Source organism: Staurois parvus, unplaced genomic scaffold (assembly GCF_062004578.1).
Source record: "Staurois parvus isolate SC_StPar_1 unplaced genomic scaffold, SC_StPar_1.0 ptg000454l, whole genome shotgun sequence".
NCBI lineage: Eukaryota > Metazoa > Chordata > Amphibia > Anura > Ranidae > Staurois > Staurois parvus.
This window is the reverse complement of record NW_028318250.1, coordinates 4,171,170-4,194,820: the sequence shown is the minus strand read 5'-3', so window position 1 is coordinate 4,194,820 and position 23,651 is coordinate 4,171,170. Positions and strand designations below refer to the sequence as shown.

At 40.7% G+C, this 23,651-nt stretch overlaps 1 protein-coding gene across 2 annotated transcripts in view; it reads left to right on the top strand.

Annotated features, from left to right (window-relative positions):
- INPP5B (inositol polyphosphate-5-phosphatase B) overlaps positions 1-23,651 on the top strand; it is a 176,073-nt gene that overhangs the window by 120,322 nt on the left and 32,100 nt on the right. For both annotated transcript variants that reach the window (XM_089688790.1, XM_089688791.1), the window contains 7 exons: positions 4,975-5,076; positions 13,503-13,617; positions 14,548-14,664; positions 17,995-18,182; positions 19,102-19,213; positions 20,335-20,444; positions 22,505-22,640. In XM_089688790.1, coding sequence (XP_089544916.1) covers positions 4,975-5,076; positions 13,503-13,617; positions 14,548-14,664; positions 17,995-18,182; positions 19,102-19,213; positions 20,335-20,444; positions 22,505-22,640 — 880 coding nt within the window. The remainder of the gene's footprint in view (positions 1-4,974; positions 5,077-13,502; positions 13,618-14,547; positions 14,665-17,994; positions 18,183-19,101; positions 19,214-20,334; positions 20,445-22,504; positions 22,641-23,651) is intronic.

Here is a 23,651-nt window from a genome sequence, read left to right as displayed (position 1 = left end):
ATGAACGGACGGATCGGGCCTGTTTTTTAAGTGGACCTGATTGGATGCTCCATTGCTCTCTATTGAGCAGTGGGTGTAAACGAACAAGTGTCCGTTTACACCCACCTGCATCTGATCTGATCCTGTCCTCTGAAAACATACAGATGGGGATCCGTTCCCCATCGTTCTTGTTGGTTGGATGACAGTCGGATGGAAGCAGACATGTGGTCTGTTTCCATCCGACAGCCCATAGAAGACCGCGAGCTGTGGCTATGTCCGCTTTGCATAAGTGGAGTCGACAGGGACCTTTCATCTGCTTGCTCAGCGGAGATCAGCGGGCAGAACCCCCACTGAGCAAGCGGATCCACTGACGGGGCCACCCTGTGAGAAAAGGGCCTAAAAGCCCAACTGCAGTTATATTTGTTGTTTTGGATCCATTAGGGAAGGGTTAAGCTGGTCATACGTGGATAGGAATTCAACCAGTTCAGCATGGACTGGCTGAATTTCTATCCATGTATGGTGTCTGTGGTTGAACAGAAGTTGATCTACCAAAACATAATTTGTGATAAAATATTGCATTGTGATAAAGCATCACAAAGCAGTAAACAGGCCCTAAAAATTAAATATGGCTTTTTTTAATGCAGCACACTGCAATGCACAGCATGTTTGTTGTAGTAGGTATAGTTTAGATGTATTGACTGCTAATATACCAGTAAATTGAGGTGCCATTCATAATCAATAGCATCGCAAGGTGCACACAGCAGTGGATGCAATAACAGTTTGCACAGATAGAGATGCATTGCAATGCAGTGTATTAATATTTGCACAATTGTTAAAATTAGGCCATTATGCATCCCTCTGAACATGTTGGTGGCCCCTTATATTTGCTAAGTTGACCACTACTGATTTAGACAAATGTGGTCTTCAAACTTGTAATAACAGTTTGGGGAAGATCCCCTTTCTGTTCCAGCAAAACAAAGCTAAAAGGTCTACAAGTACATGATTTGTTGAGGTACAAGAATTCACCTAACATTAGTACTTGACCTCAAATTAAAATAAGCGGATAAGTTGGCGCGTTTCGGGAGCTGAACCCCCTTCCCAGAGGAAGGGGGTTCAGCTACCGAAACGCGTCAGTTTATCCTCATCATTAGACACAGTTGTTTTGTGACTGTCCTTGTGGATCACCTATACTGCCTATAATCACGTTGGTTTGTGAGTATACATCCTTTTTATTCAATAAATTACGTGGTGTACCACGGTAATGCACGATGAGAGTGTTACCTTGTGTGTCTGTACCAAGGCCAAACGTTCCAGGGTATGTAAACTTTTGATCATAGCCATTTGGGTGATTTCTGTTATCATTATGATTTAAAAAGGAGCCAAACAACTATTTGATAATAAATGGCTTCATGTGATCATCATCCTTCAAGAAAAGAGAATTCTTTGGCATGATCAGTCATATTTTCAATATCAATGCCAAAATGTCACAATTTCTGCCAGGGTATGCAAACTTTTAAACACAACTGTATATATCTAAAAGTGCATCAAAAGTATATTTGGTGTTTATATAAATTTACTTTGCAGCTTTTTTTGTCTTTACTATCACAGGCTAATGGTAACCTACAGTTAATGTAACGGTTATCTTTTGGTTTGCTGAGCAGGAAGTCAGTGGTGTCAGAGAAACTCACTCTACCATATCATGTTTATATGGGTTCCGTTTATGAAAGTTTACTAGACTGATTTAGCCATGAATATTATTAATGAATACTGTTAAAATTGTTTTACACTAACATACTGTATATGTAGTTTACATGGTCACATTTATAATGCGTTTGTATCCCATGCCCAGTTATATAGTGAAATGTATTTAGATCAAAGATCTCAAAGGTGATATAATAAAAATATCTCACTGCTTGCCCTACTGGGATCCTGAACACAGCAGCAGGAATTGTACAGTTGTGCTCAAAAGTTTACATACCTGGTAGAAATTGTGAAATTTTGGCATTGATGTTGAAAATATGACTGATCATACCACAAAATTCTATTTTATTGAAGGATGATGATCATATGAAGCCATTTATTATCAAATAGTTGTTTGACTCCTTTTCAAATCATAATGATAACAGAAATCACCCAAATGGCCATGATCAAAAGTTTACATACCCTGGAATGTTTGGCCTTGGTACAGACACACAAGGTAGCACACATGGGTTAAATTGCCAATTAGAGGTTAATGTCCCACATCTGTGGCTTTTTAAATTGCAATTAGTGCCAGTGTATAAATAGTCAATGAGTTTGTTAGCTCTTACATGGCAGCACTGACTAGGCTATATACTGAGCCATGGGGATCAGAAAAGAACTGTCAAAAGTCCTGTGTAACAAGGTAATGGAACTTTATAAAGATGGAAAAGGACATATAAAGATGTCCAAAGCCTTGAATATGCCAATCGGTACTGTTAAATCATCTATTAAGAAGTGAAAAGTTTGGGGATCTCTTGATACCAAGCCAAGGTCAGGTAGACCAAGAAAGATTGCAGCCACAACTGACAGAAGAATTGTCCGGAATTCAAAGAAAAACCCACAGGCAACCTCAAAAGAAAAACAGGCTGCTCTGGAAAAAGATGATGTGGTTGTTTTTAAGGAGTACAATACGGTGATACTTGAACAAAAATGAGCTGTTTGGTCGAGGTGTCAGAAGCTTTTACTGCACCAATTCCAAAAAAAAGCCCAGTTACAATATGCCTGACAACAACTTGACTTGCCTAACCAGGCCTTCTGGCGTCATTGATGCAGTAAAGGCTTCTTTCTGGCACCTCGACCATGCAGCTCATTTTTGTTGAAGTGTCATCATATTGTGCTCCTTCAAAACAACCACACCATCTTTTTCCAGAGCAGCCTGTATTTTTCTTGTAGTTACCTTTAGGTTTCCCTTTGTATCCCGAACAATTCTTCTGGCAGTTGTGGCTGCAATCTTTCTTGGTCTACCTGACCTTGGCTTGGTATCAAGAGATCCCCAAACTTTCCACTTCTTAACAGGTGATTTAACAGTACTGATTGGCATATTCAAGGCATTGGACATCTTTTTATGTCCTCTAAATGGCATTTTAACCCGTGTGTGTCACCTTGTGTGTCTGTACCAAGGACAAACATTCCAGGATATGTAAACTTTTGATCATTACCATTTGGGTGATTTCTGTTATCATTATGATTTAAAAAGGAGTCAAACAACTATTTGATAATAAATGGCTTCATATGATCATTATCCTTCAATAAAAGAGCATTTTTTGGCATGATCAGTCATATTTTCAATATCAATGCCAAAATTTCACAATTTCTCCCAGGGTATGCAAACTTTTGAGCACAACTGTATGTAGCCACTGTGTGCAGAAACCCTATGACTTAAAGCATTAGAGCCATAGGTAAACCTCATCTACCATTCATTGTATCTTTAACCCCTGGCATGTAAAGGCTATTGTTGAGTGGGCAGAGCATATCCAATGTGTTCTCCTGAATCTCTCCCCCAGACCTGTGCCAGTACTACCATTGTGCTGTCTTGAAAATAAATTGTAGCCAGAATAAGGTAAAGAATTAACATATATAAAAATGAGTTCGCTGTACACTAAAAAATCATAAACAATAATAAATCAAATAAATACTGCTCCATAAAAAATGTGCATAAATTAATTGAAATTATATAAGTCCACATTCATATATTAAATAATTAAAAGTCCCAAAATCCAATAACCTAGTGCTATGTGCTAAAGAAATCCTCCAACGGAAAGTGCATAGGTGTCCACAAATGTTTGACACAAAAGAAAAAATCAGCCTCTTACCAGACACTTTGATTTCCAATCAAGAGATCAAACGAGCAGATGGTGTTCAGATCCCACACTGACACCCTAGTTAGCAATATCAAGGAGATGAATGGACAACTGCAGGTTCACTTGAACGAATCCATGACATCAGACAGCTCTGCACATCATGCAAGGAAAGGTTTAAAACAGAAGAAGAAAACTTCATAGTGCGACCCGATAAACCAGAAAAGAATTTATTAAAGTAGTGCACTTACACAGATACAGTGCATATGTTTTCTGGTGTTCAGGGAAAGAGTAGCAGTAGTTCACTAATTGTTTCACTATTGTTTCAGAATATATATTTTTTCACACATTTATTCACGTATTTTATGTATTTTTCCCCCTTTTTTTCTAAAGAATTAACATAGTGAAGACCTTTAAAAATAAAAAAACACTAGTCCATTTACATTACCTTGTATTTTCTGGATGGTTATAGTTAAAGCGGAGTTCCACTCATCCTGTCAAAAAGTAAAAGTCAGCATCTACAAAAACTGTAGCTGCTGACTTTTAAAAAACAGCCATTTACCTGTCCCTCGGTCCCGTGGTGTGTCCCCCGCAGCCATTTCACCTGCCGTCCTGGGTTCCTGGAGACCGGCATCTTCAGTGTGGGCACCCGGCTGAGACAGCTTGCAGCTTCACAGCTGGGTACCCACTGCGCATGTGTTAGTAGCGCTGCACTTTATGAATGGTCCTGTAGTCTTCTGGGACCTGTCACGTGTCCCAGAAGACTACGGGAAGGGAAGGAGGGAGGACACCTTCCGTTTCCGATCGCCTGGGCGGTCCGACCGCATTTGAGAGCCGGTACCTGTCAAATTCAGGTACCTGCTCCCCCCCCGCCCCCCAAAGGTACCAATCCTTATTGGGGACAGGGGGAGCAGTCCTTAAAGCAGAACTTCCCCTTTTGGGTGGAGCTCCGCTTTAAGGATGCATATTGACTGAACATTACAAGGGACTTCACTACTTCTGTAAAGTTGTCAGTAATTGTTACCATGTAGCACCTAATTTGTATACTATGGCTTAAATCTCAGTGAGCTTACATGATGACTAATATCTGTTCTTCAGTGGATTGTGCAGTTTTGTTGATAATTTGTTAGATTCTCTACCTTACTAAATATTCCATGGCTGTATTGTCTTTTTCTAGGTTTTTTGCAGGCACATACAATGTGAATGGACAGTCACCAAAAGAAAATTTGCAACCATGGCTAAGTACAGATGTTGAACCACCTGATGTATACTGTATTGGGTATGTATTATCAATTGCAATTTTAGTGAGGTAGCTGTTGACTAAATCTCAGTTGTACAGTGTATGCTACATCAGTACTGTAAAATCAATGGCAGACACTAGTTTGTGCAACAAAAAACCCAACCAGTCTTAGCGTATAGCTCTTACTGGACTGTTACTGAGACGTTTTATGGCTATCAATTTAACCACCTCAATACCGGGCACTTTTACCCCCTTCCTGCCCAGACCAATTTTCAGCTTTCAGCACTCTCACACTTTGAATGATAATTACTCAGTCATGCAACACTGTATCCAATTAAATTTGTGTCCTTTTTTTCATACAAATAGAGATTTCTTTTTGTGGAATTTAATTAGCACTGTGTTTTTTGTTTTTTGCGCTGTAAATTAAAAAAGACCGAAAAATGTGAAAATAACGCATTTTTCTCTGTTTCTGTTAGAACATTTTGCAAATAAGTAATTTTTCTTTATAAATTTGGGCCAAAATTTATACTGCTACACTGCTTTGGTAAAAAAAATCCCAATCGGTGTATATTATTTGGTGTGTGGAAGTTATAGAGTCTACAAGCTATGGTACCAATCATTGAAAATGACGGTGTATGACGGTGTATATTATTTGGTGTGTGGAAGTTATAGAGTCTACAAGCTATGGTACCAATCATTGAAAATTGATCAAGCCTGATGTACTGACGGTCTATCTCATTTCTTGAGACACTAACAAGCCAGGACAGTACAATACCTCCCAAATGACCCCTTTTTGGAAAGTAGACATTCCAAGGTATTTACGAAGATGCATGGTGAGTTTTTTGAACCTGTAATTTTTTTCCCCACGATTCTTTGGAAAATGAAGTAAATAAAATGTGTTTTATTTTGTTCATACAACTGTTATATTAACAGGTTATTCCTCTCAAACAGCATATGCATATTTGCATCTTCACCCCAAAACACATTCTGCTGCTCCTCCTGAGTATGGGGATACCACATGTGTAAGACTTTTCCACAGCCTGGCCACATACAGAGGCCCAGCATCCAAGTAGGACCTACAGGTGTTCTGGAGGCATAAATTACACATCTCATTTCCTGACTACCTATCACATTTGTGAAGGCCATGGAGCACCAGGACAATGGAATTATCCACAAAATGACTACATTTTGGAAAGCAAACACCCCAATGTATATTCTACGAGGCATAATGAGTCTTTTCCACAAGTTTTCAGAAAATCTGGAAAGAAAATGAAAATCTTTTTTTTTTTTTACACAAAGTTGTCCATTCATAAGATATTTCTAACACATAGCATGTACATACCCAAAATTGCACCCCAAAATACATTCTGCTACTTGTCTGAGTATGGGGATACCACGTGTAAGACTTTTCCACAGCCTGGCCACATACAGAGGCCCAACATCCAAGTAAGACCTACAGGCGTTCTGGAGGCATAAATTACACATCTAATTTCCTGACTACCTATCACAATTTTGAAGGCCCTGGAGCACCAAGATAATGGAATTACCCTTGGATGCCTGCCTATCTTCTGGGAGTGCTGCGCTGCTTGTACTCGCCACTGTGCTACTGGTGGGTGCCTGCTCCTCCTCAGATCTCCTGAACCTCTTTGTTTGAACTCTCTCCTCCTCAGAATCCGTTGCTGACCCACTGCTTTCAATTGGCTCATACTCAGAATCTGAGTCTAACAAAGAGAGTTTCCCGCTACTCTCGTCGTTCAAACTCAGTATCTGGAAAGCCTCTTTGCTGGTTTATAATTTTTTGACATTTTGATGTTCACTGGTACAGATGTTGATCTGACACTGGTACACTGTGACAGATGTGGATTTGACCCTGGAAGGCCGTGACAGATGTTGATCACTGGTACAGAAGTGGATGAGCACTGGTACAGTGACAGATGTGGATCACTGGTACAGATGTGAATTTTACACTGGTACACCGTGACAGATGTGGATCACTGGTACAGATGTGGATCACGGTACAGATGTGGATGACCACTGGTACACTGTGACGGATGTGGATCATGGGTACTGGGACAGATGTGGATCACGGGTACTGTGACAGATGTGGATCACGGGTACGGTGACAGATGTGGATCACGGGTACGGTGACAGATGTGGATCACGGGCACGGTGACAGATGTGGATCGCGGGCACTGTGACAGATGTGGATCGCGGGCACTGTGACAGATGTGGATCGCGGGCACTGTGACAGATGTGGATCGCGGGCACTGTGACAGATGTGGATCGCGGGCACTGTGACAGATGTGGATCGCGGGCACTGTGACAGATGTGGATCACAGATGCGGACCACTGGCACTGTGACAGATGTGGATCACTGGCAATGTGACAGATGTGGATCACAGATGTGGACCACTGGCACTGTGACAGATGTGGATCACTGGCACTGTGACAGAGTGATGTGTGGGCGATGTGCTTTTGTGTAAATTGCAGATCGGCTCTGCTTCTCCTCACTCATGGGCTCTGTGTGAGCAGAGGCAGAGCCGTTCACCTGAATGGCAGCTTTGTTGACATTACATGATGGCTGTGAGTGAACACAGCCATCATGTGATCCAAAGGGCCAATCAGGGGGCCTTTCTGCCGAGTGGTGTTGCGCTGTGTCCAAGGGACACAGGCAGTCTGAGAGCGCGCAGCTGTGCGGCCACATGTTCTGACGGACGTTCCTGAACGTCCACTCAGAACAGTGAAGCTCCAACCTGCCCATTTATGTGTAGTGGCCAGGTGGGAAGTGGTTAAAAATTTTCTTTTTTTTTAATGGTACATTTTCTCAGTTTAAACATTTGATATGTTCTCTACTTTCTATTGTGAATAAAATATGGGTTTATAAGATTTTACACAGCGTACCAACTTTTTTGGAATTGTGGTTGTATATCTATTAGGGAACAATAGCTCTGCTCCCACTCACTTTCACATTGTACTCCTGCTACATAGTAATGTGTCCTAGTTGTTCCCACACCTCCTGCTGTAGCCTATATAATGTAAACTAGATTAAAAACACATGTACAAATAAAATGGGTAATTTAAAACAATTGGGTCAATGCAGAAAAGATTTTCACCCCTCCAAAAATCATTGCTGATCTCAGCAATAGATAAAGAGTTCACAAAAATAGTTGTCTTTTCCATCAGTAGATCCTGCCATCTCAGTCTTGAAGCTAAAACTAAAATCTTTGATACTTACCTCAACTCCAGTGGTCTGATGCCCACGAGGTCTAGCATCAGTGTTGGTATCTTCTCCCTGGCTTTTTCTGGGTGCCGTTCATCATCCCGACATCTTCAACTTGGTATGTCAGAGATGGGAGACCCCAGATGTAGATTTTGTGGTCAGAACCAGGGATCCTCCAGCACTTTGATAATTCCCTGGTCTCAGTTTTTACTGATCTATGCCTTTCTTCCAGCACACAGTTTGCCTCACCTGCTGTACAAACTAGAGCAAGAAAAAAAAATCAAACTGGCACTGGAGAACCTGGTACACAGACATACTCAAACTATTAGGAGATGGCCCCTGGCCAGACCTGCTGTCTCATGGCACCCTCTTCCATCCTGCTTCTCAGTCACTGGTTTTAATGGCATGGCTGTTGCAGGTGTTAAGGGACAGAGGGGTCTGTGAGTATGTCATTCCTACTTTGCTAAAAGCAAGAAATGCCACTTACAGAAGAACCTACCTTCAAACCTGGAAATCCTTCTGCTATAAACACAGGCTCTTCAGTCTCAGAGATTACCTTCTGCCTCATATTGTGGCCTTCCTACAAACAGGACATGACCAGAACTTGAAATTAGGCACCCTGAAAGAACATGTTTTTGTCCTTGTCCATTCTTTTCCAAAAACCTCTGGCCTCACTCTTCCTTGTCAAAACCTTTATTTAAAGTGTATCTCGAATCTGGCCCTACGTAGAGTTTTGAAACCTCAATCTACTGGTCTCTGCCGCAGAAATCACCATTTGAGCCCATCAGGGAAATTCCTCTAGATCAGGGGTCCTCAAACTTTTTAAACAGGGGGCCAGTTCACTGTCCCTCAGACCGTTGGAGGGCCGGACTATAGTTTAAAAAAAACAAACTATGAACAAATGCGGACACAGTACAGGAGATGACCAGAGACTGCGGACACAGTACAGGAGATGACCAGAGACTGCGGACACAGTACAGGAGATGACCAGAGACTGCGGGCATACAACGGCGGCAGGAATACTGGGCCAGCCACTCCATAAGACGCACAGACATTTCCCCCCAAGTGTGTCTTATGGAGCGAAATAGTGCCCCATCATTGGTGTCAGTGAGAGGAATAGTGCCCCATCACTGGTGTCAGTGGGAAGAAACGTGCCCCATCATTGGTGTCAGTGGGAAGAAACGTGCCCCATCATTGGTGTCAGTGGGAACAATCGTGCCCCATCATTGGTGTCAGTGGGAGGAATAGTGCCCCATCATTGGTGTCAGTGGGAGGAATAGTGCCCCATCATTAGTGTCAGTGGGGGGAGGAATAGTGCCCCATCGTTGGTGTCAGTGTGGAGGGGGGAATAGTGCCCCGTAATTGCTGTCAGTGGGGAAAGGGGATAGTGTCCCAACATTGGTGTTAGTGGGAGGAATAGTGTCCCATCATTGGTGTCAGTGGGAAGAATAGTGCCCCATCTTTGGTGTCAGTGGGAGGAATAGTACGTCATTGGTGTCAGTGGGGGGGAATAGTGCCCCGTCAGTGGGGGGGGATAGTGTCCCAACATTGGTGTCAGTGGGAGGAATAGTACCCCATCATTGGTGTCAGTGGGGGAAGGAATAGTGTTACATTGTTGATGTCAGTGGGGGATGGAATAGTGCCCCATCGTTAGTGTCAGGTGGGGGGGAGGAATAGTGCCCCATCGTTGGTGTCATTGGGGGGAGGAATAGTGCCCCATTGTTGGTGTCAGTGGGGTGAGGAATAGTGCCTCATCATTGGTGTCAGTGGGAGGAATAATGCCCCATCATTAGTATCAGTGACACCAATGATGGGGCACTATTCCTTCCACTGACACCAATGACCCTTAACTTGCTGACCCCTGCTCCAGCATGGTGCTGCTGCAGCCAGCATACCTGGTTGCAGCAGCACCATCTGCACGGCACTTACCTGTCAGCTGTCGTTCTTCACTCCGGCCTCTCCCTCACTCGATGTTCGCGGGGCCGCTCGGCTCCGCCTCCTCGCAGGTGATTGGCCGCATGTGTGCCTTTCCTGAGCTACAGTTCTGGTGTCCAATCACCGGTGAGGAGGCGGAGCCGAGCGGCAGCGTGAACATCGAGTGAGGGAGTGGCCGGAGTGAATGAAGGAGCAGCGCTTCCTGGACTGGATCGTCGTGGGACTGGGACACGGAGCCAGGTAAGATACAGCAGCCCCCTGCCCGCCCCTGTACTTAGTGTCCCTTCCTCGCGGCAAATACGCCCCTGCCAGCGGACCGGATAAATGTCCTCGGCGGGCCGTAGTTTGAGGAGCCCTGCTCTAGATGATCCCTCATGCAAAGTAACCTTCTTGGTTGCTGTCAGATGTGTCTCTGAGTTAGCGGTTCTCTCTTGTAAGGAGCCATTTCTCATTCTTCACAAGGACATGGTAGTCTTACACTCTAGAACATCATTTCTTCCTAAGGTGACATCAGCCTTCCACCTCAAGGAATACATACAGTGGGGATCGAAAGTTTGGGCACCCCAGCTAAAAATTTGTATTAATGTGCATAAAGAAGCCAAGGAAAGATGGAAAAATCTCCAAAAGGCATCAAATTACAGATTAGACATTCTTATGTCAACAAAAGTTAGATTTTATTTCCATCATTTACACTTTCAAAATAACAGAAAACAAAAAAATGGCGTCTGCAAAAGTTTGGGCACCCTGCAGAATTTATAGCATGCACTGCCCCCTTTGCAAAGCTGAGACCTGCCAGTGTCATGGATTGTTCTCAATCATCGTCTGGGAAGACCAGGTGATGTCAAGCTCAAAGGTTTTAAATGCCCAGACTCATCTGACCTTGCCCCAACAATCAGCACCATGGGTTCTTCTAAGCAGTTGTCTAGAAAACTGAAACTGAAAATAGTTGACGCTCACAAAGCTGGAGAAAGCTATAAGAAGATAGCAAAGCGTTTTCAGATGTCAATATCCTCTGTTCGGAATGTAATTAAGAAATGGCAGTCATCAGGAACAGTGGAAGTTAAAGCAAGATCTGGAAGACCAAGAAAAATATCAGACAGAACAGCTCGCAGGATTGTGAGAAAAACAATTCAAAACCCACGTTTGACTGCACGATCCCTCCAGAAAGATCTGGCAGACACTGGAGTTGTGGTACACTATTCCACTATAAAGAGATACTTGTACAAATATGGTCTTCATGGAAGAGCCATCAGAAGAAAACCTCTTCTACGTCCTCACCACAAAAATCATCGTTTGAACTTTGCAAATGAACATATAGACAATCCTGATGCATTTTGGAAACAAGTTCTGTGGACCGATGAGGTTAAAATTGAACTTTTTGGCCGGAATGAGCAAAGGTACGTTTGGAGAAGAAGGGGCACAGAATTTAATGAAAAGAACCTCTGTCCAACTGTTAAGCATGGGGTTGGATCAATCATGCTTTGGGGTTGTGTTGCAGCCAGTGGCACAGGGAACATCTCACGAGTAGAAGGAAAAATGCATTCAATAAAATTTCTGCAAATTTTGGATGGTAACTTGATGCCATCTGTGAAAAAGCTGAAGTTAAAGAGAGGATGGCTTCTACAAATGGATAATGATCCTAAACACACCTCGAAATCCATGGGGGATTACATCAAGAGGCGTAAACTGAAGGTTTTGCCATGGCCTTCATAATCTCCTGACCTCAACATAATTGAAAATCTATGGATAGACCTTAAAAGAGCAGTGCGTGACAGACAGCCCAGAAATCTCAAAGAACTGGAAGACTTTTGTAAGGAAGAATGGGCAAAGATACCTCAAACAAGAATTGAAAGACTCTTGGCTGGCTACAAAAAGCGTTTAGAAGCTGTGATACTTGCCAAAGGAGACAGTACAAGATATTAACTCTGCAAGGTGCCCAAACTTTTGCAGACGCCATTTTTTTGTTTTCTGTTATTTTGAAAGTGTAAATGATGGAAATAAAATCTAACTTTTGTTGACATATTATAAGAATGTCTAATCTGTAATTTGATGCCTTTTGGAGATTTTTCCAACTTTCCTGGCTTCTTTATGCACATTAATACAAATTTTTAGCTGGGGTGCCCAAACTTTTGATCCCCACTGTAGTCCTTTGTGCCCTGCTCTAAAGTACCCAAAAGAAATTACTCTTCATTGCCTGGTTGAAGTCACAGCCATCAGAGTCTACTGCAAAGCAACAGCTTCCATCAGACAGTCAGACTCCCTATTTGTACTATACTTGGAACCTCACAAAGGACATCTTGTTTACAAGTTCATCATTGCTAGTTGGATAAGACAGCTCATCGCCAAAGCTTACACTTTAAAAGACAAAATTCCTCGCTTTTACACACTCACTCCAGGTTGGTGGGGTTTCCTAAAATATCAAGCCTCTGTGGCCCACCTTTGTAAGGTTGCTGCTTGGTCCTGTGTACATTCCTTTTCAAAATTCTAGTAGGTGGACGTCCTGTCCTCTGCTGATGCAGATTTTGTATGCAAGGTTCTTGCAGTGGCACTCTGAAGTTGGGTCTGTTGACCCTTGTTGTAGTTGGGTCTGTTGGCACAGTTTCTGTTTGCCTAGTTGTTGCCCACCTTTCACATTCATTGCTTGGGGATGTCTAAGGGTTCATGAATAATCAGCTTATGACTTGAACTGTACAATTAAGATAAAAGTATTTTTGACTTGCCCTTAAATACCACATTTTGGAGTACAGTACAAGACACGACACCGGAAAAGCTTGCCAATGTCCAGTCACCTGAAGAAACCATAAAATAACCCATAGACTATAAATAGTCAGCCTGTGTCCTGTACTGTGCTCCAAAATATGGGATTTACAAGCAAGTCTTTAAAAATCCACAAGGTAGTAATGTAAAAATAACAAAGAAAGAAATGTCAAATACAGCAATTCATTACAGAGCAAAAAGGTTGAACAAGGATAACGGAAAAAAATATAAAAAATGTGGAGAAAAGTAACACAGCTAAAAAAGAGAATAAGGGGAGAGGTGAAAAAAGGAACAATAATAAATAGAGTGATGCATTATGTAGGGTGAAAGTTACTGGGGGTGTGGGTGCTGCACAAAACAGGAAGCCCATAAAGGAGATGGGTAGCCCACTAAACCAGTTATTGCTCACATATGAGTAGTATACATTGGTTCCGGGGACATGGAGAATCACAGTGCTGTCCTACTCTGAGCAGGCCAGGAAGCCTGAATAGGGATAAAGTCCTGCTTTTGAGGCTTCTGCTTATGAAACCATAATTTATTCTTTTTTTCACAGGTTTCAAGAACTTGACTTAAGCAAGGAAGCATTTTTTTTCAATGACACTCCCAAGGAAGAAGAATGGTTCAAAGCAGTATCTGAAGCATTACACCCAGGAGCCAAATATGCAAAGGTGTGGATGTTATACACTTCAAAATCTTTATACAGAATTGCACCTTTCTAAGCATGTTTCATGGTCAGAAACTGCAGCCTCCACCCCCAGACCACCACCACTTCTTATAGAAGCCTGGGGGGCTTCTCTTCGTCAGCTCCTGTCACATTTGAAATTGGTGTGGCTGTGTGGGGCCCACAAAACTGAATAATTAATTCACAGGAATCTGTGAATGAAAAAACTACTTGTACTGTGATAGAGGAACTCATAGTCCACAATAGAGCACAAGTGCAGTAACGTCACTGTACTTTTTAGTCCATTGATACTTCCTACAGTCGTGCAACTGAAGGCTGTACCTCAGTACCAACCAGCAGCTGCAAGAGCCAGAGCCTTTCCAGGCTCCTATCCATAAATAATAATACACTTTTTAAAATTGAAATATGGGTGCATTTATTTATTTTTCAGAGGTTGGACTTAGCCTTTAAAGTACACCATGCCATTATTCTTGCTAGAATCTGAGTCTATTTAATACTTGCAACTTTGCCTAGTGCATACCAAAGTATTAGTATGAACTGGGCCTGTTGGAAACAATGGATTTTGGCCTTGGTGTGAATGGACCCTCAACATTAATTTTACATAGAATTTGTTGTAGCTCTTTATTGCTCTCTCTGCTCCCTGCTCATCTTTGGATGGCAGCTGTGAAAACTCACCGAAAATCAGGTTTTACACTGTTTTTCCTTTTTTTTTCCTGACTGGATTAACTATTATTTTTTCTATTGGCTGAGGTCAGCCAGTAGAAAAATTTGGTAATTCAGTCAATGGGGAAAATAGGAGCGAAGGAAGCTGAAGTGAATGTAAGTAAATTAGTAGAAAAGTTTTATCTCTACTTGTAACAGTTAGTTGCAGTATCATTTACTAAAGTGCAAAAACACTTTGCATATTCTTTTTCAGATCAAGCTGATAAGGCTTGTGGGAATTATGCTGCTGCTCTACATTAAGAAGGAGTTAGCTGTTCACATCTCAGAGGTAGAGGCAGAAACTGTAGGCACAGGAATCATGGGTAGGATGGTAAGTAGAGTGCATAAAATGCCCCAGAGTTTTGTATTGCTGAATGACCGTTTTACTGAATGCAAGCCAGCCTGCATAGGTTGCTTTTATTCATTCCACCAAATGTTTTAGCTGATATGTTTGAACCTTCATTTTTAAAGCAATCATTTTTGACTACATCTGTATTTGTTTGTTTATTACAGGTACTTATATAGAGTAGAGCCGTCAATTTATGCAGCGCTTTACATATATATTGTACATTCACATCAGTTCCTAACCCTTAAGGGGCGTACAACCTAAGGTCCCTAACTTACAATCATACATACACATACATACTAGGGCCAATTTAAACAGGATCCAATTAACCTACCAGCTTGTCTTTGGAGTGTGGGAGGAAACTGGAGTACCCGGAGGAAAACCACGTAGGCACAAGGAGAACATACAAACTCCAGGCAGGTGGTGCCGTGGTTGGGATTCAAACCAACGACCCTAGTACTGCCAGGCAGAAGTGCTAGCCATTTAGCCACTGTGCTGCCCTATAATAACATTTTCTACTGCGTATGAAATTGCTGGCTTTCTTAATCAAATTAGCACTTTTCTTTTACATAGCAAATAATCATCATTGGTTAGCTCAAGAGCCGCTTTTCTTTGTATTTCTGGTTATAAAAAATACAAATGTTTCTTTCTTGCCTAAAAGTGTAAGACTTACGGTATATGATCTAAAAATAGGTTAATGTTTTGGCCCCATGCACACTGGACATTTTCTTTTTACACTGATTTTAGGGGCCTCTGGCTTTTTCATTCTGCCTCTAAACACCCCTGTATGTTAGCCTATGAGGTTGATTTACTACACGCAAATATACTGTGCATTGAAATTACTCCAGAGCTTAGTAAATGAGGTAAAGCTAATGCAAGGAAAAAAAAAAACAGCATGTTTATTTGCACATGATTGGATGATAGAAATCAGCAGAGCTTCCCTTTATTTCAGAGCTTCCTCAGATCTAGAGTGCACTTGAAGTACACTTGTAGTACACAGACAATTTGCCTTTAGTAAACCCATGCACACACAGGCGTCTATAGGAGTTTAGAGGCAGAAAAAAAATCCCACGGCCAGCGCATCCAGGAGCTGCAGCGTTTTGGCAGATAAAACAATTGACAAATGTTATTGCATCTAAATGCACTTTAACGCTAGGCACTAAATTGAGTTTTAAATTATGTTAATGACCATAGTGTCACTATACTACTGTGGGGAATCGGGGGCAGGGATTTTTTTTTTTTTGTTACACTTGATTGCTTGTTACAGTAATGATCACTGTAACAGCAATCGTTTGAACTGTCATGAATGGCTTTCATTCTTGACTCATTGTTTACAATATGATGCTATAATTGACCCACAGCTATCACGTCGTACAGGGTGTACAGGGTGCTGTGATTAACCCAGGTACCATGTGATCAAGGGAGACCAATCAGAGATCATATACAGTATTCATAGTGTCATGACTGAATTCTATTTGTTACTCTTGTTTACCAGGTGACGTGATCACACAGCAATCACGTGGTATCTTAGCTGCTCACAGTTTGCTTTTAACATTTGATTTTGGAATGAAAGGAGTTTACCAAATGAAAACCACACACACTGTTTTTTTTGTAAATTTTAGGAAAGCTTTCCATTTTGCTTCTTTGAATTATCTTGTTACTGCAGTCGAGAATGAACATTGATTTATTCTTACTAATGATTAGAAAAACAAATGTACTTACAAAGAAAACTGTAGAATAAAATTCTACTAGTGCTTACCCAGCATTAGTGAGGCATAAATTGGGGAATTTTCTACGTATACATATAAACTGATATGATAAACAATTGTGAAAATGTGATTAAAGTAGTAAGTTCTGTTCTTGAAACCAGTAGTTTTTTTTAATTGACATTCTACTTATATGAGGATCAGTCAGGTTGCAATGGTAATAACAAGGAAAGGAGCAGCATAATCCAGCACATGAAGGTAATGCACATGTTACAACAGAACAGGAGCATAATACTGAGAACATAGTAAAAAGTATGAAAGTCAGCAGGAAGAAAGCCAGTCTTGGTAGTATCACACCCCTTTAAAAATTGAAAAGCAGAACCGTCTCATTGGGTCTTACGGGCCATCAACTAATCACGAAATGAGAAATTTTAGTTAGTGATCACACAAACACATTTTAAAAGGAAATGTTGGTGTACTTTCAGTGAGCACATAACTTTGAATTATTATTGCAGTATTGATGATACAACATTTTAGATGCTTTTTGTTTCATAGATTATGTTAATGTCTTTAATATAGGGATTTGTAGAAAAGCTATTGAGGAAAATTAGATTAGCTACTACAGCCACATTGTTTCATTGATTAACAACTACTTATCAGTCACATAGGAATGGCATAGTTATTAATGGATCATCTGACTCCTATACATTGTCTTACAAGAAGTGGCACTAATGCAGGGTACACAATAAAAGTTTTTTTTTTTTCAGCCCAGCACACTGAACAAAAAAAAATGTACAGATTGCCGTACTTACACAAGCATTGTTAATGCTCTGATCTCCCTGCTGAGCTATTGTGTTATGAGAGGGGGACTGTCCCGCCAGAACACGCTGATTAGCACTTGCAGCCGTCTGATACTGGTTTTCCTGTATGCTCTTTCTACAGAAGCCAGTTGTTAGACTGGCTTTTGTTGGACAGGCTGCTGTATACACTGGCCGAATGGCAGACAGTTTCTGTTGAAGCCTTAAAGCACAACCATTGTTTAGCACTGCAGAGCAAGAAACAGAGTATACATATGTGCTACATGTACAAAACAGAAACAAGGTGTTAAAACATTAACAGGTTTGTTATTTATATGAAGGCGCTTTATTTTATGTAAAAAAACCAAAAATGCTTTGTATTGTTTATTTAAAGGAGTGTCTATTTTTTCTTTACAGTAGACTTTTAGTTTTGACCCCTCCAAGAGTAAAATAAAAAGACCCCTTCTATCTTTATCTCCAGTCACTGCTGGCAGGCTGTGAGATTATATAATTTGACCAGCTTCAACTCCACATGATGTCGACCATAGGAGCGTATTCAGACCCATGTAATTGGGAACTTGTAAACGTTCTTACATCAACATGGACAGACATAACCCTTCATGCCAATGTAAACCGCTGTAGGACCAACAATCCACTTCTTCTTCAACTGCGGTTGCACAGAAAACAGAGAATTTTTAAAAACATGGACTTCATTCATTTGTGTAGAAGGCTTGCTTTTCCACTCTGACTATGTGACATATCTCAATGCTGTTTGTCTTTTTTGGGTCATTTATAGCACATTTGTTTTGCAGGGTAACAAGGGAGGTGTAGCTGTTCGGTTCAGATTTCATAACACTCACATTTGTGTTATAAATTCTCACTTGGCTGCCCATGTTGATGAGTATGAAAGGAGGAATCAGGACTTCAGAGACATCTGTTCCAGAATGCAATTTCCAGAGGTGGATCGATCACTTCCTCCTCTGACCATTCACAAACATGAGTATGTGTTTCTGTTCGGATATTTCATTGCTTTTGCTGTAAATATGTTTTAAAGAAAGGAAGGACATTAAACTAAAGCCGGCCTTAGATGACTTGAATCGCATCCTGTTCAGCAGAAATCAGCAGAGATTTGATCCTTGTATGGGCAAGCTGATTGTACCCAAGTCAGTCCATCGGGTATAACCAAAATGTTGGATTTTAGGATAAGATTATTGCTGTTGCCTCTAGCAGTAATCACTGTGTTCTTCTGGCAGGGATGGGTTTAACTGATGAGCTCACCCCTGAGGAGCTGCAGTTCCTGGCTATTGCTCCTAAATTAAAGAAAGGCTGTTCTTGAGTAATTGATGATGTGCACCACTGTGAAACTAAAGGTTCAGCCTGTTGCTTCGACCAGTGCTGTTTCCAGTCATGGGTCAATTCAAACTCTAGTTGTTCCCACTATGGGGATTGGAAGCATTCTGATAAACTGATATGGAGGTTGGATGCATCTGATAAGCTGTTTGAATGGTAGTGGATGGATGAATTAAAGGTCTGCCTCCTTCATTTATAGATTGTATTCATCCATAGAAACTATAGTACAAAGGAGGAGGAATATGAATAGAGGAGGGGGGCAGGCATTTTCAGCACTGTTTAACCTCTTTTTCACCAGAGGATTATGTATGTGGGGCAGGAGAGCATCAGAGAATAAAAAAATTTATTGAAAGCAGGTGCCAGCACCAGGGAACATCACAATGCTTGTCAGTAATGTCCCTTGTGTTTATTTTTTTTTTTTTTACTAAATTTAGGCTTTTAGCTCTGTGGAGGATTTCACTTATTTCTGCTGATGATGAGCACTATATGCTAGTCAGTGTCCGTATTAAATGACCTTTGGGTGTATAATATGTTAATAATGTAGCAACTTTTTGTTTTACATTTTATAGTGTTGTGTTATGGCTTGGAGATCTAAACTATCGGTTAAAGGACATAGATGTGGAAAAAGTAAAGAAACTTATTGAAATTAAGGACTATAAATCCATCTACGAGTTTGATCAGGTATGAGGTGATTCTTTATTACTTTAGTTCTTAATGCAAAAAGAAGATGTGACAGGTCAAAAACAAGGAAAGCAAGTATGTTTTTGAAATTTCAGTAGGTGATGTAACCAAATGTGAATCTGGTCAGCTATTTTGCGTTAGAAGTCCTGTATAAATTCAGCCAGCAAAATGTCCCTGTTAATACTTATGGTAGAGAGAAAAGCTTTTTCTGTGTCTCCCTCCAATCTTAAGCAGGGTATACTTGTACAACTGACAGATACCCGCATCATCACAAGTGATGTTAATGCAGGGTTCTTCCTCGCTGTGTTTTTGTATCCTGACAGGGAGACCCCCCCCCCCCCCCCCGCCAGAATACACAGATCTCTGATTGCAGCCATTGGCATTACATCATCAGTAGATTGGCTTCTGTTGAACAGTCAGTGGTACACACTGACCAAAAGTGGAACTGGCTGATTTTCAGTCTGTTGCACTGATATCTAGATCCATTCCTACAGCTGGGATGTTAAGATGGATGGTACTCAAGCCCCATTACGGTGGGATTGTTGAACCCTGTGTATATGGAACACTGTGCAGTTTTTTTACTGACCAAGGTGTTTCCAGTAGGGTACTGTACAGATTCAAGACAGTGGACCACAAAAAGGGGGGGATCGAGTACCTGGGGGTGTGGTGTGACATAGCCCACTGTGATGAGATGTAAGATTGGGTCCTTGTTCCATGAACAGGATTTTGTGGCAAGATATGGTGAGTGTCCTGGCAGTACGAGGGCCCTTTAAGTGCATTTTTATTTGACAGGTAGGTATTGAGTGTGGTTCAGCTCTGGGGTACAGGGTTTAGGAAGTTAAGGAAATCAAGCTCTTAGTAGCAAAGCAAATGGAGATCAGGAGGCTTTTCTGGCTTGAAAAGAAAGTCACAGACACATTGTGGAGCCTATTGTAGGCAGAACTTATAGAAGTTTATTAAATCTGATAGGTTGGCATCAAGTGATTTGTAATGAAATAATTCTGTTAGTAAGTGTCAGCATTATCTAATGTCTTGTATATTATATCAAGTTTTGCTTGAATGCCTTGTAACTCTAATCAGTTTCGCACTCATTTGAACTAACGATTGGTCTGTTATCTCAGCTGAATCAGCAAAGGGAAGAAAATGCAGTGTTTGATGGTTTCACGGAAGGAGAGATAAACTTTCAGCCAACATACAAATATGATACTGGTTCTGATGAGTGGGATACAAGGTAAATCCTTCAGACGGTAATTTTATTTTTTTCCTTGTACTCATCTATACAGTATAGTTTTTTTCATTTTCTGCCAGTACGTTGCTCAAGTTTAATTATTGGCTCCTCCCTATAGGGCCCCTTCGTTATTAATACCAATATTCAAATGAGTTTTGTACCCTGTCCAATCGAACTCTGGCAAGTAAGCTATAGATTTGATAAGAGAGTCATCTGGTATAACCTAGGGTGTGGTTGCCATCATCCCTATTTTTCTAACAAAGAGATTTATACTTTACCTTTGGTGGGATTTTTAAGGCAACCTTAAAATATATAAATCAGACAATTTTTTTAAAAGAAAATTTGACATTTTATTTGACACATCAGTACACATTTGCGCCATAAAGTATAACAATTCTCGAAAGCATACTTGCTTGACAATATTAGTAATTATTGCATAGAAAAATTAGTGATATCTCTTGAAGCTGATATTCATCTTGCAACCTCATTTGAGGGAACTACAAGTGCATTCAGCCTATAACCAACGCATTTCGAATACTTTAATGCAGATTCTTCCTCAGGCAAGGGATACCGCTCTACAACAATTGTCAATAGTTACACTTTTTGTACATATTATTTCTAATCCAAGAATTGGAAAACCAACTTTACAAGTTTTACATACCCCAAAAAACGATCAAACTGAGAATGCTTTGCTGTGTTTTTGGAGAATGAGTCCCCCCCCCCTCCCCCCTTCATATGTAGGATGAGAGATTGGAGAGATTTTCCCTTTCTTCCTGTCTGGTAAAACATTTGTCAGCGGGACAGGAAGTGAGAGGACATCTCTCTAACAGCTCTCTGGATAGCCGTAAAAAGCTGACAGAGGTTCTAATCCTACACCACTCTGTCCAAACCTAAGAAAACTGTTTTGGCTTCACATAAACTTTAAGAATTGTACTTTATAAATAGTTGGCCGTGTTTATAGTCTACCACTCTGGTAAACATCGCCGTGCTTATTGATAAATCAAATCAGAAACTTGTACCATTCATTAATAAATCAACCAATTCAGATTCTAAGTAGCAGTTATAGCAAGCTGCTGTGCTAAAAATGATTGCACAACATCACCCGTCCCTGTAACGACAGAGGAAATGAAAACAATAGATTAAATATTTTTGCTTAAATATAATGGCCCTTCCCTTTTTGCAATCTCATTTATCTTTTACTACAAGTTTAGAGTTGTTTTCCATACATACTGTATAACCCCGCTATTGTAACATTAGACTCTGACAGAATTGCATTTACAGCAATTACATCACTAGTTACATATTGAGGTTGTTCTCATAATTACTATTCACAGAACTACTTATGGTTGGATGTTGTGTTAGATCTTGTTTATCCGTTAATTCTTAAAATGCATGAATTGTATAATGCATTGAGGTGTATTTTAATGCATTTAAACAAGTGCTTCTATATGTGTTGTACAGTCATCTGTGCAGCTGTGGGCATTAAAACACGTATATAGTATATTTACAAATGAATTTTGCACATGGAACTATTCATTCCTGTAAGAAAAAAAAGCATTATGGAAAGCATCAGCAAGCAGGATTTTTTTAAAAGGCCCCCTACACAAGAAACAGAGAAGACCTGTATACATGTTAACAATGGTGCAGAACTCTCTACTTGTTTTAGATGCAATTCCAGGTGCAATATTTAGGTGTTTTAAACTTTTGCACCTAAGAAGCAGAAGCATAAATGGGCCCTTAAGGCCCTGCCACACCTTTGTGTGCACCAGCTAAGGTATGTTTCGTTAAGGCAGCCAGTTCACTTGAATGGGCTGCCTAATACATTAAAGCTCACCATAAATAGTGCATGTATCATTTCTGGCAGCACACTCTAATGAACGTCAGTACTGCAACAGATCTCCGTCAGCATTTCGGCGTTGGGGTGCCTTTCAGAAGGAATGGTGCCGCATTGCACAGCTGCATTTAGCGTACCCTATTGCAAAGCAGTAGTGTGAATGGGCCCTTACCATAATTGTTCCTACTCTAATAATATCATTATCTTCACTCCTTTTCTGTCTCTGTAGTGAAAAGTGCCGTGCTCCTGCCTGGTGTGATCGCATACTCTGGAAAGGCAAACACATAAAGCAGCTGGATTATCAAAGTGTTATGAGCTTAAAAACAAGTGATCATAAACCAGTCAGCTCTGTTTTCAATATTGGGGTGAGGCTGTTTCTAAAACTTATCTATAAAGTATCCTACCATCAGTAATTACCAGTATGTAAAAGCAGTGCATAGCAAGTACTGGCTTGTTAAATAAATGCATGTACAGTACTTTCAGACAGCAAAAACATTTACACTTATCTGGAGCCAATGCAGTGAAGTCAGATTTATACCGCTTAGGTAAAATGATATTGTGACATTTGTGAATATTTATTACCTTTGGATTTCAAAGATTTGTATGTAAATATGCTTGCCACTTTTCCTAATGACAACTCATGCAGGGCAATGGGGGAATATCTGTGGCCACTATGTACACATCTCCTGTGTACACAGAGCACCCACTGATACTCCGATCATATACAGTTGTGTTCATAATAATAGCATTCAGACATCACTAACCTGATCAATCACTGTTTTTGGTAGAAATGATATTTCTACATGGCAAATAATTTACTAGCAGGTGTAGTAGAGTAATAGAAATCCAACAGACACAACAGTCATGACATGCATGCTGCTGATCCTGTGTAATTGAATCACTAATTGAAAGGGGCATGTTCAAAATAATAGCAGTGTGGAGTTCTATTAGTGAGGTCATTCATTCTTTGAAAAACAGGTGGCAATTATTTCCCTTATTTAAGGAAGGAAGGCAGCAAATGTTGTACATGCTGGTTACAGTGCATTTCTCTCTGAAATTCTGAGGAAAATGGGTCGTTCCAGACATTGTTCAGAAGAACAGCGTACCTTGATTAAAAAGTTGATTGGAGAGGGGAAAACATATAAAGAAGTTCAGAAAATGATAGGCTGCTCAGCTAAAATGATCACAAATGCTTTAAAATGGCAACCAAAACCTGAAAGACGTGGAAGAAAGTGAAAAACTACCATTCAAATGAATAGAAGAATAGCCAAAATGGCAAGGACTCAGCCAACAATCAGCTCCAGGAAGATCAAAGAAGGTCTAAAGTTACCTGTGAGTACTGTTACAATTAGAAGACGCCTATGTGAAGCCAAGCT